The sequence below is a fragment of the Olea europaea genome, unplaced genomic scaffold, assembly GCF_002742605.1.
Source record: "Olea europaea var. sylvestris unplaced genomic scaffold, O_europaea_v1 scaffold1564, whole genome shotgun sequence".
NCBI classification, from domain to species: domain Eukaryota; kingdom Viridiplantae; phylum Streptophyta; class Magnoliopsida; order Lamiales; family Oleaceae; genus Olea; species Olea europaea.
In genome coordinates this window covers 80270-96259 of record NW_019233246.1, presented here as the reverse complement: position 1 = coordinate 96259, position 15990 = coordinate 80270, and the positions used below count along the sequence as shown (strand labels likewise).

The window sequence follows — 15990 nt, the reverse complement described above, 5'->3', positions numbered from 1 at the left end:
ACACACAAGATTCTCTGTTCCTGGTTCCAAAAACCCTTCTGGCTGCTCCATGAAAATCTGTTCCTCCAAATCACCATGAAGGAAAGCAGTCTTCACATCTAGCTGCTCTAACTCCAAATCAAAATTAGCCACCATTGCCAAAACAATCCTAATGGAAGTGTGTCTGACGACCGGAGAGAAAATTTCATCATAATCTACTTCCTTCCTCTGTGAGTATCCCTTTGCTACCAATCGAGCCTTGTATCTTTCTCCTTCCTTTTCTGACATTGCTTCTTTCTTTCTATACACCCACTTACACCCTATCTGTTTCTTTCCCTTTGGAAGCTCCACCAAATCCCAAGTATCATTTTTATGCAGTGGCTCAGTTTCCTCCGTCATAACCTCTATCCATTTACCTTTCTCCTGACTACCAATGGCATCCTGAAAAGTTATAGGATCGCTATTGCTGGTAATGAGTGCATAAGAAACCGAATCCTCGAATCCATACTTTGCTCGTGGCTTGGTCGTGCGACGTGGTCTATCTAAGGCAACACTATGATACTGCTCCACCTCTGACTCAAAACTATCTGCTCCCTGAACATTAATTTTTGTGTTTACATTGTCTAGTTCTACTTGCACCACTTGGCTCAACTATCTGCTCCCTGAGCATTAATTTTTGTGTTTACACTGTCTAGTTCTACTTGCACCACTTAGCTCTTACCTCTGCCCTCGTCTAAATTGAGCTTCTCTTTATCTATGGAAGCTTTAAGCATGAATGCTTCATCAAATACTGCATCCCTACTTATCACCATCTTCCTTGCCTCTGGATCCTAAAACTTGTATCCCTTTACACTTTTAACATAGCCCAAAAAAATGCATTTTCTTAATGTCGGATCAAATTTAGATCACTGATCACTAGATACATGCACGTATGCCGGACAATCAAATACTCTCAATTCAGAATAATCAACTTCATTACCTGTCCAAACTTTCTCTACAACTTTACCATCTAGTGCTGTTCGTGGTGATCTGTTTATAACATAACATGCCATGTTCACTGCTTCTGCCCAAAATCTCTTCGAGAGCCCTGCATTCAGCCTTAAACATTTTGCCCGTTCTGCAATTGTTCTGTTCATCCTTTCCGCAACATCATTCTGTTACGATGTCTTGCGAACTGTATAGTGCCGTTGAATACCATGCTCCTCACAAAATCTCAGAAACTGTGAATCTGTATACTCTGTACCGTTATCTGTCCTCAGATACTTAATTTTTCTGCCCATCTGGTTCTCTACTTCTGCTTTTCAAAATTTGAACTTGACAAAGGCTTCAGACTTGTGCTTCATGAAATATACCCAAACTTTTCTAGAGAAGTCATCAATGAAAGTAATAAAATATTGAGATCCACCTTTGGACAACTCTCTCACTGGTCCCCAAACATCTGAGTACACGTAATCAAGAATTCCCTCTGTCTTGTGCTTTTCCATCTTGAATTGTACTCTGGACTGTTTTCCAAGTACACAGAACTTGCATAAATTTAGCTTGCATGATTTTACCCCCTTCAACAAATTCCTCTTGTGAAGCTCAACCATGTCACGTTCTCCTACATGCTCCAATCGCATATGCTATACAAGAGTGTCATCTGACTCAGATTCTGCTGTAACAACTCCACCTACAACTGTATCCTCGAGTAGTTTGTAGATATTTCCTACTAATTTCTGACCCTTCATCACAATCATAACCCATTTCTTCACTGTTAGAGCCCCACACTCTGACTTATAAGAGTAACCATTTGTGTCTAAAGTGCCTAAAAAAATTAGATTCTGTTTAACTCAGGTACATGCCTAACATTTTCCAAGGTCCTTATCACACCATCGAACATTTTAAATTTTATGGACCCCATTCCAATGACCTTACATGATGCATCATTACCCATCATAACATATTCAAAATTACCAGAATGATATGAATGAAACCAATCCCGATGAGGACACATGTGATATGAACAGACTGAATCAAGTACCCAACAGTCATTTAATTTTACAGAATTACCTGCAGACACTGATAACATGTCTTCATCTCCAGAATCCGAGCTCCTTCTGCAACACTAGCTGAGTTTGAGGACCCATCACCTTTCCTTTCATCACTCTGCTTCTTATTGGGACAGTCTCTCTTAAAGTGGCCCATTTGATGGCATTTGTAGCACTTGACGTTTTTCTTATTTTGATTCCTAGATTTTGATCTTGTGTTCCCTCTAAAAGAAACACCCCTGTCCTTCCTTCTCCCACAATCCAGGTAGCCCTTTACGATCAACCCTTCACCCTGTGAAATTTCACCAGTACGCAGTTTCCGCTAATTGTAGGTTAACAGGGCTGATGTGACTTCCTCCAATTCTCGAGTCTCTTTACCCCACGTCAACGTGGTCACCAAGTGGTCGTACGAAGGAGGAAGTGAGCACAACAAAATCATTACCTTGTATTCATCATCAAACTTGATTTCAAGTCGCAATAGATCGCTGATGATTTGATTAAACACATTAGTGTGTTGAATCAGATCCGTACCCTCCAACATCTTCAGCCCGTACAGTCGCTGCTTTAGATGCAGCTTGTTCGTGAGAGACTTTGACATATAATGACTCTCCAATTTCTCCCACACCTCCGCCGGAGACTCAACTTCCATGACGTGATACATGATTTCGTCCGCCAAACAAAGCCGAATTGCGCTAACTGCTCGTGCCTCAAGCTCTTCCCAATTGGCATCTGACATACCCTCTGGTTTCTTCCCAGATAATGCCTTCACCATCCCTTGCTGTGCCAACAAATCCTTCACCCTTCGTTGCCATAATCCGAAGTTCCCAGATCCGTCAAACTTCATCACATCAAAATTTGCAATCGAAGAACTCGCCATCCGAACCTGGCTTCGATACCAGTTGTTGGATTTTATGCGCAATATTAAAGAGATGAAAACGAAAATCAACACAAGAATTTTACGTGGTTCGGCGGTGTGCCTACGTCCACGAGAGCGAAGTGGAGATTTCTTTATTCAGTTATGAAAAATAGGGTTACAACATATTATTTATACTAACCCTAGCCTGAGCCCATATAAGACTTTAAGGTCCGTACAGAAAATATCCCCGCTCCGTTCCGTTCAATGCGCTCCGCTCCTCTCACTCCACTCTGCTCCACGCCGGCATCTGCCCATTTGATCCAGAACCTGTGTTCCACTCTATATGAGTCACATGCACAACATAGACGTTGGTTGTCTGTTGGATAGCTAAAAATAGGGCACCTAGTGACTTCTCTTGGGGTGGCCGGAATCTGTGCAGCAAATACATCTTCGATTCCTCCCAATTTTTCATGGGTTTGCGGCGCTCCGCCCACTGGTACCACGCCAGAGCATCTCCCTCCAAACACACTGCCGCCGCTTCCCATTTCTCCTCTTCTGTCATTCAGTTAACGCTGAAATAGCACTCCACCCAAAAAATCCACCCATCGGGATCGTCCCCATAAAAAACCGGCATGTCCAGCCGCCTAACTCACGACTTGGACCTCCACCCATTGTCGAAGCTACCACCACTATTTCCACTTCCTCCAGTACCTGATTTGATCTCTCCCTAACCCCGGTGATGGTTCTGGTGATTTTGAAGTGGCCTTTCCTTTCTCTTTCCTGTTTCTCTCTTGCACCTCCCAAGTTCGCAACAATACGTCGAACTTTTCCATTAATTCCACCTTCATAGCTTCCATACTCAACTGCAAGGAAGCGTGGTTGTCTGCTACCTGCTGCTCTAGTGCTCCCACTCGATCGTTGAGAGTCATGATTATAGGATGGATCTGTTGCTCTGATACCAATGTGATAGGAACAGATGAAAGAACTTATGACTTTTATAACTAGAAGCAATACGGAAAACAAGAAACTGCACTACACTGATGACCACCATTTTCTCAGAATATATTTTCTACCCAGTTCCCCCCCCCCCAACAAACTCATTTATTTATATCCTTTCCCCGTAACTAACTTTAACAAAATAGCTAACAACCCTAAACAAAATTCTGTAAATTACTAAGGCCCTGCTGTCATATGCTTGATTCCCTCTAGTGCCTTCTTGCGTCTGCTATAAGTGAATTTAACTTACAGCAATCAACGCATTTACGTACCTCTAATGCAATTAATGCGTCAAATTGTCTTCGCTCTTCCACTAGCTTTTTTGTTTATACAATTGCAATATGTATCAGCTCTGAAGAATGACTTTTGAAGTTCAAGGCTTCAAGCTAGTAAAAATTTTAAAAAAATGAAGACGACGATATAATTACTGCCAGTCTGCCACATAAATGTCAGCAATAGCAATCAGAATTGACGAGGCAATAGTACGTGAAAAGTTGAAAGCTAAAACGCACTTGCACACACCTAAAGAATGATCAGCAATTATTCCACCCGCTACTCAAAAAATAAAACAGACTACAAGAAACACTCGGGCACTAGGGAACATCAGAAAAAAGAATTCAAATGGTAAAACATGAACAATAACATTTAATAATTAAAGTATAAAGATCATCTGAAAAATACACTTGTTCCCAACAAATGGGTGACAGCCTAACATAAAGACACAAGTAACAGGATGTATAAGTGTATACAAGATTTATTTGAATATGTGAAAGCAATTAACAATTAATCAAATATTTTTTAATGTGTATCAGCAGTTGTGCAACGATAGTCTATGGATGAAGTTATAGGATCCAAATCTTGGGGAAGATATAAAAGCCCATCAATATTCATACTGAATCCCAAAATACAATCCAAATGATAATACTAGTAATACAAGAAAATTTTAAGAATATGAAGTCTTGTAAGAAGGGCATCTTTTGCATCATTTGGCAGGACTGCTTCTTTGAGTGCACGGACATTTCAGTGCAAAAGGATACTGACAATGGTAAGAATAACCAAGAAAAAGGTAAGAAAATGAGTATGACTAAAAACAGAATCTCAGAAACATTTTAATACGACAGATAGGAAAGCAAGCATAAGTGACAATTCTGAAACAACATACTGCTTGTTTGGTGGTACTCATAAGTTGTGGGTCTTGCGAAATGTGTGGATAAAAAGTATATCTAACCAAAGCTTTGCCATTCATGCTCTTAAACGATAAAGTAATAAAAATACAAAATTTTCATCAGATTTGAGTCAAGTATTTTGCAGTTTAGATGTATTGCTGAATGTACAGATACATTGATATGGGTTTGACTCTTCAATGAATGTGATCATCCAACACCATGGAATCCAGATAGGTCAATCATTTAAGTTGTCCAAAAGTGAATGATGGTGAAGGATTGCATTGGAGGAAATCAGGGAAACAGAAACCAACAGAAAACTAAGGATAGTTGGATATCATACCTTCCCTGCACACTAGCAAACAAAGAAAAATAGTATGCATTTTGGCGCATGTTTGTACATACATTCGTAAGTAAAATATAAGATGTTCATTTACTATTGTTCTATAATAAAACATACAGCATGAAGTTGCGTGATCTTGATATTCTTTTCCACAGCATCGATTCCCATTACACTGGCTCCCATACAAGCTAAAGGCTGAAACATAAATGAAAAACTTAATTAGAAAACTAGTCAAGTTAAACTTTAGTATACAAGTGTATCTGCCTGCCAAATTGATAAGATCGCATTATGGTTCCAATTTAACACGAGTGAATGGTATATCTAAAGAGACTCGACAATGTCGCAATCTGAGTAGAACAAATAATCAAGAGGAGGTATAGACTAAAACAAATGTGAGCTTCTCTGTTTGCTAAGAATACAGTTGTTTAAGATACTCCAATAGGTAGCAATGAACCAAAAACAAAGCGGAGAAAAAGGATTCGTGTAGTTGACTTCATAATTATTAAGAATAAGGGTTTTTTGTTGTTAAGATAAGTGATCAAAAATTCTGATTTGACTTTCCAGAGAGTAAGATATTTCATGACAGATTTATATAATGAATAATGTCTATTTGATGAATCATCAAAAAATTAAAAAATGCAAACCTCAGATAATATACCCCCTCCACAACCAACATCCAAAAATTTCAGTCCTTCAAATGGTCTTGCACAGTTTGGATCCTTTCTGAAACATGCACATGATTATCAACTTCCAACAGATTACTTAGGTCGAGGCGGGTGCTATGTAATTAGATTCACCTACAAATAAAAAGTTCACATAAATTTGAAAAGCCAAAAAAGTATCAAGAAAAAATAAAACAGGAGAAAAATGCCCTGTTCTCAGTTTCACCAGTTCCCAATAAAGATTGAATGATGTCAGTTTTTTTCTATTAGAAAATAGACCAACCTATGCAGTCTAGCCCCACTATGCTGATATTATGCCCTTGTTTGAGCTCCATTCTTTTCATAAGAATGAATTTTTGAATAGCGTATTGATGAAAAATGTGTGGTTAAAAAATAAGAAAAAATTTTGGATTTGCGTGTAATATTATTGTATTGAAAAATATGTGGTTGAAATTATGTCAAATCAATATTTAAAAATAATTTTTTTTTCAAAGAATGGGCCCAAATAGGGGCTATATCTATAGTCAGTACAAAAATATAAAGGAACATCAGATACAAACACTGTACTTGTGCTTGCTTGTGAGATATAGACAAGATAGTAGTATGTGTTTTTTGAGAGTTTGTTACAAATTTTGTAGCTTGACTTTGTCATGATGTTATTTGTATATGGGGGATGCCCCAAGTGCTAGTGATCAGTGCTTTTACGATGGGGATAATTCTTTTTAACGATCAAAAAATCAGCCAACTAGTACTAAAACAAACTAAAATTAGTTATTTCACCATTTACATGGAGAAACAATGTACTTCAACATTATAAACCTCTTCATTGTGCTAATAAGAAACATATTTTTAAAACAAATTCTCATCATTACAGTAGCAGCTCCAATCTAAAGGAAGATTATTGTAACTCAAATTACGAAGGCAAATAGACTAATGGAAATATAAATTGTTTACCATATCAATGTGGATATGAATATTAGAGGAAATTAGGCAAATTATTTAATTTACCTTGTATAGCGCACAAAATCAGGGATTAATTCCCTTGTATAATTTCCATATATAACCATGTACTATTTTATAAATTAAAAGCAATACAAAGGAGAAAATCATCGAGCAAAATTGGCATGGTATCAGAGCCCTAAAATTCTTTTCTCGTACCTGTGGTTGACTTAGCTCCTGTTTGGCCCCCATTTTTTGAAGTAAAAATGGGTGGAATAGTTTTTTTTTTTTTTAAATGAGTGGTTGAAAAAAAAAAAGTAAAAATTTTCAATTTACATGTAATATTATTTTATGGAAGATTGTGTGGTTGAAAATATGAGAGAAAAATAAAATGTAATGTAATTTACTTTAATGGGGGCCAAACGGGGGCTTAGTGTTTGCGGCAATTCCTAGTAGATTGTATTTGGCGACTGAATCACAGTGGTCGGCGTGTCTAGGTGGGGGCAGTCGGACCATTGTTCATCAAAGTTGAAGTCGCGTGTTGGGTTATTGTTCATTGCGTGTCTGTAGTCGCGCTAGTACTGTTGCAGATTGTGGGCGAGTGGGGTCTATCGTTCTTTCAACGTTTTCCAGGCCGGTTCTTGTCATCGAAGGTTGTTCCGGCACCGTCAGTAATCACCAGTCTCTCTTCCAGCGTCGTCGAGCTCATGGGCGAGTTGGGATTTACGTGAGTTGATCTGGTCACCTATCTTCTTTCTTTGTTACTGGGCCTAATTTAAGTGGATCATTGTTATTTTTTTAGGCTTGGGTTATTTGGAATCAATTTACTGGTTGAATCTGATTTTATTTGGGCTTGAGCTATGGGTTTGGCTTGATTAATTTTGACCGAAATTCATCGTGTCATTTGAAAATGGTGATTCTGTCTACATTCGTTTTACTGGAAAGAACTATTCTTCATGGGCTTTCAATTTTCAGTTATTGGTTGAGGGTAAAGGTGATTTTTGGTGACATATTGATGGGAGTCTCCCACCTCCAGATCAAGAGAAAGACAGGTAGAAATACCTTGCCTGGAAAACGAAAGATTCTCGAATTATGGTGTGGATAATCGGATCAGTTGATGCTCAAATTGTTCTTAATCTCAGGCCTTACAAGTCAACCCGTGCTATGTGGGACTATTTGAAGAAAATCTACACTCAAAACAACAATGCTCGAAAACCTCAATTGGAACTTGAACTGGCAAATTTCTCTCAAGATTCGCGCTCCATTGAAGAATATTACTCTGAATTTTCTAATCTTTGGACTGAATACACAGATATTATCTATGCATCCGTTTCATCTGACGATTTGGAAGTTGTCCAGGTTGTACATGAAGTCACTAAGAGTGATCAATTTCTCATCAAATTACAAGCTGAATTTGAACCCATCAGGTCCAGCCTTATGAATTGTGAATCTATTCCAACGTTGGATGGCTATTTGGGTGAATTGCTAAGAGAGGAGCATCGTCTTATCACTCGTACATCTGTAGAACAACGACATAATCAAGTAACACTAGTTTCTGTTGCTTATGTGACTCAAGAAAAAGTCAAGCATCGGAATATGTATAGTGTGCAGTATTACAATTGTAAAGCGTTTGATCACATGGCTCTTCAATATCCCCGAAAGGTTTGCAATTACTGCAAGAAACGTGGACATGTCATTAAAGAATGTCCGATTTATCCTCCACGCAAGACTGGGGAAAATTATGTTGCTGTTGCCTCGTTCGTCTCCAGTTCTGCACTGCCACCTGCCCATGCTCAAGTTCCAGCCTCTCCCAGCCCTGTCAAAAACTCCATCTATCCAACAAATGGTTATTTCTGCACTGTTTGCCTTGGGTGTCTCAGGTAATTCTTCAGTTCTCCCCTCTTCTTGGTTATTGGACTCGGGTGCTCTAATCATATGACTTCTAATCCTCGGTTGCTTAGTAATCTTATACCATATGCTGGAAATCTCAATCTACACACTGCCGATGGTACCACGCTTCCTATCTCAACCATAAGAGATATATTCTCAAACTTGTCAAATGTTTTAGTCTCTCCTAATTTATCAACTAATCTTATATCTGTTGGTCAACTTGTTGATAACAATTATACTGTGTCTTTTTCTTCTTCTGGTTGTCATGTGCAGGATCAAGTATCCGGGAGGACGATCACGAGGGGGCTTAAAGAGGAACGTCTCTTTCCCATTTCACCGAAGCCAATTTAATCTTTTCCTTTAGTTTGTAATTCTGCTACTTTTAATGTTGTTAATTGGCATAAAAAATTAGGTCATCCCAACTCTAATGTGTTACAATATTTGTTAAATTCTGGTTTGCTTGGTAATAAAAATTCTGCTACGGTTTCGTCTATTTCTATTGATTGTGCTTCATGTAAGCTTGTTAAAAGTAAGACTACCATTCCCGTCTCATGGTTCTCATGCTTCGCATATTTTTGATATTGTTCATAGTGATGTATGGAGTCTTACGCCTGCAGTGTCTCATGCTCATTATAAATACTTTGTTACGTTTATCGATGACTATAGTCACTTTACATGGGTTTATTTTTTCCGAGCAAAAAGTGAGGTTTTCTCTGCCTTTCAGGCTTTTCTTGCTCTGCAATTTTCCTCCTCGATCAAAGTCTTAAGATCTAATTCGGGAGGTGAATACATGTCTAACGAGTTTCAACTATTCTTATAGACAAAAGGTATCATTTCTCAATGATCTTGCCCCTCTACCCCTCAACAAAATGGGGTAGCAGAACGCAAGAACCGTCACCTTCTTGACATGGTTCGAACTCTTTTGATTAAGTCTTCCATTCCTTCTCGTTTTTCGTGTGAAGCTTTGTCTACTGCTGTACATTTTATAAATCAGTTACCCTCTCCCACTCTCAATAATGTCTCCCTGTTTTATAAGCTCTTTGGTCAACATCCTACATATTCTCATCTACGACCTTTTGGATGTGTGTTTTGTTCATTTAAAACCACATGAAAGAACAAAACTCACACCACAATCTATTAAGTGTGCCTTTTTAGGATATGGTGGGACAAAAAAAGGATATGTTTGCTATGATCCAAAGACACACCGTATTAGAATTTCTCGCAATGTCGTTTTTTTTGAAAATCAATCTTTCTTCCTCTCCGAAACTATTGTCCCTACTCCTATGTTCTCTATCTTGCCTGAGTTTCATAAAGAATTCTCTCGATACAAGCCTGGTCTTGTTTATACTCGTAGACATGCCGCTATGATCACTGATCCCGGTCCCTCTGGTCAGACGTCTGTCCCTCCAAGCCTCCTTGATCCTCCAACTACGACATTAGATCCTTCATCAGATGATCTATCGCCTCCTATCATTCTTCGTCGCTCTTCTCGTGTTACTCGTCCACCGGATAGGTATGGTTTACCCTCCCATAGCTCTATGTCTGCTACTCTTAACTCAATTGTCATTCCTTCCTTATATATACAGGCTATGGAACAAGAGTGTTGGCAACAGGCAATGAATGCAGAACTTGAGGCCCTTGAGGCAAATCAAACTTGGGATATAGTGCCATGTCCAAAGACTGTGAAACCCATTGGGAGTAAATGGGTATACTCCATGGAACTTCGTTCCGATGGTTCTTTTGAGCGCTATAAAGCTCGGTTAGTTGCCTTAGGTAATCGTCAGGAGCATGGGATTGACTATGATGAGACTTTTGCTCCCGTGGCTAAAATGACCACCGTTCGCCTCTTATTATCACTTGCTGCTTCTCAGTCTTGGCCTTTATATCAAATGAATGTAAAGAATGCATTTTTACATGGGGATCTTCAAGAGGATATTTATATGAAACTTCCATCTGGTATGCCGCTCCCTTCAGCTGACTCTGTATGTAAACTCAAACGCTCTCTGTATGGTTTTAAGCAAGCTCCTCGAGCATGGTTTGACAAGTTCGGCCGCACTCTTCTAGATTTCTCCTTCATTCAGAGTCAGTATGATGCTTCTCTATTCTTGCACAAAAGACCTGCTGGCATCGTCTTGTTGTTGGTTTATGTGGATGATATTATTATCTCTGGATCTGATTATACTCACATTCAAAAACTTCAACAGCATCTTCACTCAGTTTTTCATATGAAGGATCTTGGTCATCTAACTTATTTTCTTGGCTCAGAAGTTCATACTGCAAAGCATGGTATCTTTTTTAATCAACATAAGTATACTCAGGACTTGATCAAGTTAGCTGATTTATCTGATGCCTCCTTAGTTGATACTCCATTGGAACTTAATGTTAAGTATCGAAAAGACAAAGGGGATCTTATTCCAGACCCTACTCTGTATCGAAAGATGGTAGGTAGTCTCATTTATCTCACTATCACACGTCCCGATATTTCATTCGCAGTTCATACTGTTAGCAAATTTATGGACACCCCTCGTCATCATCACTTGGTCGCTGTTCGTCGCATTGTTCGTTATCTTATTGGGACTCCTCATCGTGGTCTATTCTTTCCTCGTGGGACGCCTCTTGAGCTCACCGCTTACTGTGATGCTGATTGGGCTGATTGTTCTGATTCTCGTCGTTCTACTACTAGGTGGTGTATCTTTCTGGGCAATGCTCTCATCTCTTGGAAATGTAAGAAGTAGGACGGTGTCTCTAAGTCCTCTACTGAAGCTGAATATCGCGCTATGTCCGCTACTTGTTCTAAGATTGTGCGGTTGCGTGGTATTCTTGCAGAACATGGTGTTTCACAATCACATCCTACGCCCCTCCATGGTGACAATACTAGTGCTATTCAGATTGCGACCAATCCTGTGTATCATGAACGCATCAAACATATTGAAGCTGACTGTCATTACATTTGGGATGCCTATGAGTCTAAACTCGTTGATCTTTCTCATGTTTCTACTACTCAGCAGATTGCAGATATTTTCAACAAATCTCTTACTCGCCTCCATCATAATTTTCTAGTGAGCAAATTGATGATCGTGGACTTACCATCATCAATTTGAGGGATGGGGGGGGGGGGTATTAGAGGAAATTAGGCAAATTAGTTTATTTACCTTGCATAGCGCACAAAATCAGTGATTAATTCCCTTGTATAATTTCCATATATAACCATGTACTATTCTATAAATTAAAAGCAAAACAAAGGAGAAAATCATCTAGCAAAATTGGCAATAAATGCATCTAGCACTTACAAATTGTCATCTAGCTTATGATAATTCTACTGGCACAACTAATTGCTACACAAAGAAAGTGAAGCTTCAAGTCAGAAAATGGCATACTTCCATGATTGTGGAGCAGAAAATTTTCAAATCACATGAAGGACTTCAAGTGAGTGTAGCATTGCCATATAGTATATACCAGTACCACCTAACAAGGTATATTCCATTAATTTTCCCAAAATAAGCTGTCAAGTTATTTGTACATTTTTCTTATTAAGAATTAAAAGGAGCACTAAAGGTAACTCCATCAAAGTCTCTTTTCCTTTTCCCCCTTGTTGTATAACCAAACTAACAACTTTTTAACAAAGAATGGAATAAAATTCAATCTTCCATCAAGAAAGCCTATAATGTAGTAAATTCTTATGATGATGTACTAAATTCCTAAAGCGTGGTCAAAATTACCTGAAATACCGGCAAAGAGTGGACCTAATGAAAGCAAGTCTGGAAGGGTTCATCACATGTAACGGTTTAAAAGGGCCTTCTGCATCCCACCTAAAATTCATTGAAAACGTAAAAACAATGACAAAAATTAAACAAAATGCAGTGTCTTGCTTAACGAAATGAAAAATACCAGGTCTCCGCAATGGCCGAGAACTTTTTGAGCTCACTTTCGTTAAAGGAACTTTGCGAAGCCCTTTTAAAATTGGCAGAAGCGACAAGTGAAGGAGCGTGAGCCGGGTCGATTGGAGCTGGCAGCGCTGCATCTGAATATTGCCTTGTTTGAATAAGCATTCGAAGTTCGAAATTCGGGTGCGTGAACGACTTTAAGGGTCGGGTTAATGTTCGAATTCGGGTAAACAGAAGCTTTGAAGCCATTGTGGAAGAAGAAAAGACGAGGATTTTAATTAGCTCTCAACCTTTTCAGTACAAGAACAAGAGTGTAATTCCTTTCCCTTAAAGTTGGTAGTGAAACTGATCGAATGGCCCAACACCCAATTCATTGCAGCTCAGTTCGCCAGAGATGTAACAATAGCGCCCGGATCCGACGCTGGAATAACAATTTGGGGTTTAGACTGCGGTTGAGAAAATGTTTGACCCGCATTTAAAGGTTTGGAGGCGATAAATGGATCGTGGGCCATGGGTGAAGTCGGGCTCCATCTTATAAATTTGTTTCCTAGTCCAAATTGGTTACGTATTCAAATCTAGTGAATTTATTCGCGTGGTAAGCACATTATCGAGCCACTTTAAATTTTTTTTATGATCTTATTCTTCTTGTTTTCAATTTTATTATTCACTTTTGTTCAATAAAACCTCCGGCCGTTGTCAGAACCTTACTCGCAAGAGGAGGTTCGAGAAGCTCTTTACAGTTTGGGCACTTTTAAAGTCCATGGCTCAGATCGTTTTCATGCAGTGCTTTCTCAACAAAATTGTGAGTTAATCTTGGTGAAGGACAAGTAAGTGGTGCTAATTCCTAAGGTTAGAAGCCCAAGAAGCATCAAGGAATATTGACGCATTAGTCTTTGTAATGCTCTCTGCAAAACTAACACCTTGACACTAGCAAATATAATGAAAAATTAAATTTTCTTCCCGAAGATCATTTCACCAACCCAGAGTGCTTTTGTAACGGGACGAGTCATCTCAAGTAATGTTTAACTCGGCTTTTGAGTTACCATGCTCTATAAAGAGGAAGACAAATGGGATTTTGAGCTACATTGCAATGAAGTTGGACATGAGTAAAGCAGGCGATCGTGTGGGATGAGGTTTCTTTTGACTTTTCGGTCCAAGTAAGAGGAATCACGGTAGCCCATAGTGGCATAGCCCATTATTGCGATCATTATCGATTGATTAATATTGATATATAAAACAACCTACATGGAAATACATGAATTAAAATTTAAAAAGACAGGTTGGACCTCGTAATGGACGAAGCCGAGCCATCTTAAGTAATAATTATGAGTATAAGAATTTAACAATTGATTTTTTCCCTTTAGTGAAAAAATGAGGTCGTACTCTCTTAGTCTTAACTTTAAAGTTGAGTATTTTTCATTTTAGTATACGGCAATTGAGTTTCGCCCACAAACAAACGAGTATACTCACTTACATAGGAGTTTTGTACTAAAATGATAATTAAGAGCATGTTTACCTAAGCTTATAAAAGACATAAATAACTTTAATACCATTTTCTAAAGACATAAGGCCAAGGAATGTAGAGCAAGCCTTAACTCTTATCAGTCTAGGCGTAATTGGAAAATTGTTTCACATTTCTTTTCGATTCTTCTCCTTCATCATGTCATTCACAACCAAAATAGCACTAGTTTTCTATAGAGTAATTTTCTATATATTTTATTTATAAACACAAAAAAAATTATTGAAAATTTAGTTAAGTCGAACTCCACTAGATATATTATAAATAATAAATTGCTTGTGGATAATAGAATTTCTATGTAGTGGCATTCTGGAATTCATTATTAATTTCTAAGGATGAATAAAGAACAGAACACAATCCTAAATCATGTACTTAGAATCATTACAGTCATTTAATTGTACTAAAAAAACCGAGTTAAAGGATCATTATGCAGAGAATCAAATGACATTCTAAAGTGAAATCACCTTTCATGAATGGATTATTCTTCCAATATATATTTTCAATCAATGCATACATAAGATTCCTCCATACTGAGAGTTTGTCTATTGAGGGTACGTCAGGACCGAAGATCAAACCGAAAGGCATAGTCGATGGATAACAAATGAATATTCATGTACTACTCTTTGTTGGTCATGAGGGATGTAGTAGGAGGCTAGATTAGCTTGAGCTAGTTATCGGTTCAAGCACACAAGGTGCATGCAAATGCGATGCAGAAGAGTGAAACCAGAACGAAAACCTACCTAAAAAGCAGCATTAAAAATGTGAAATTTTACAGCAGAAAATTCCACTATTCATCATATAGATGTAATCTTATGCTCTTCACAGAGTCATCGACTATTTCTACCTAGCTCTATAAATTTTGCATGAATAATTAATAATTGCTACAATCATTTCAAGAATGTCAAGGAAAGACAAAATTGATCACACAATATAAGAAAAAGAAGAAGCGGGCATCTAGTTTTCTGTTGCTTGTTCCCTGGGAAGCTTCTTCTTTTTTCGTTGAAATTAGCACTGTTTAATGTTCATTCAACCTCCATATCGAGTGTAAAAATGTCATGAAATGTAGATGATGATGGTTTAAAAACCGTTGGCCGAATTGGGACATTTCTTATCTCCAAAAACCCTCAATATTTGAGTATAAAAATGTGGAGATGCATGTGTTTGGCTCATGTTTATCATACTCAAATCATTTTTATTCATATATTTCAAGAGATTCATGGGTATTACTCACTTATTCACGATATTGCTTCTATCTATTTATAATTTAGACTCTTTATAAGTACTTTCCAAACATGCTGGACTCCAAATGCCCCTATTGAGTAACCCCTCAATATAGACTATAAACTATAAAGTAATAAGGTATGCTTCAATTGTACATGGCCCCTTTTCTTTTCTTTGTCATTTAAAAAGTTACTAGCTATAATTATACAAGTGTTTGTGTATGTATATGTCACGCTAGATTAATTAAAGACGGAAAAATATCTTACACCCTCGTATCATAATTGGGGTTCTTGGAGTATCCAATTATTTTCTGCATGCTCTTTTAAAAGATTGTAAATAAATCAAGTAATGAAAATTGATATGATATATTGAAAAATACTAAACGACACGATAAAATTTAAAATTTTGTAAAATAAAATCAATAATTTTTAGTTTTAGCCCATCTAGGCCCAATAAATACAATTCTTCACCTGTGGAGCAAAAGCTTGGAAATTTGAACTTAGCACAAGCT

General features: G+C 37.9%; 1 protein-coding gene across 2 annotated transcripts; it reads right to left on the bottom strand.

Moving 5' to 3' along the window:
* Positions 1-4596: 4596 nt before the first annotated feature.
* Positions 4597-13205, bottom strand: LOC111376823 (ubiquinone biosynthesis O-methyltransferase, mitochondrial-like). Of its 2 annotated transcripts, XM_022999824.1 has the most exons (6): positions 12744-13205; positions 12575-12664; positions 6009-6087; positions 5482-5559; positions 5365-5376; positions 4597-4894 (listed from the first exon to the last, which is right to left on the bottom strand). In XM_022999824.1, the coding sequence occupies exons 1-6, from the start codon at positions 12986-12988 to the stop codon at positions 4841-4843; spliced, it is 558 nt and encodes a 185-aa protein (XP_022855592.1). In that variant the 5' UTR covers positions 12989-13205; the 3' UTR covers positions 4597-4840. The 2 variants fall into 2 exon arrangements, with proteins under 2 accessions (XP_022855592.1, XP_022855593.1); XM_022999825.1 differs by lacking the exon at positions 5365-5376 and having other exon boundaries at positions 12744-13203.
* Positions 13206-15990: the final 2785 nt, after the last annotated feature.

Coding starts and splice junctions, on each gene's coding strand:
- LOC111376823 (XM_022999824.1), bottom strand. CDS start 12,988: ATGGCTTCAAAGCTTCTGTTTACCCGAATTCGAACATTAACCCGACCC. Junction 6,088..12,574: donor ACTCTTTGCCGGTATTTCAG/GTAATTTTGACC, acceptor TGCATGTTTCAG/AAAGGATCCAAACTGTGCAA. Junction 5,560..6,008: donor GAGGGGGTATATTATCTGAG/GTTTGCATTTTT, acceptor TTTATGTTTCAG/CCTTTAGCTTGTATGGGAGC.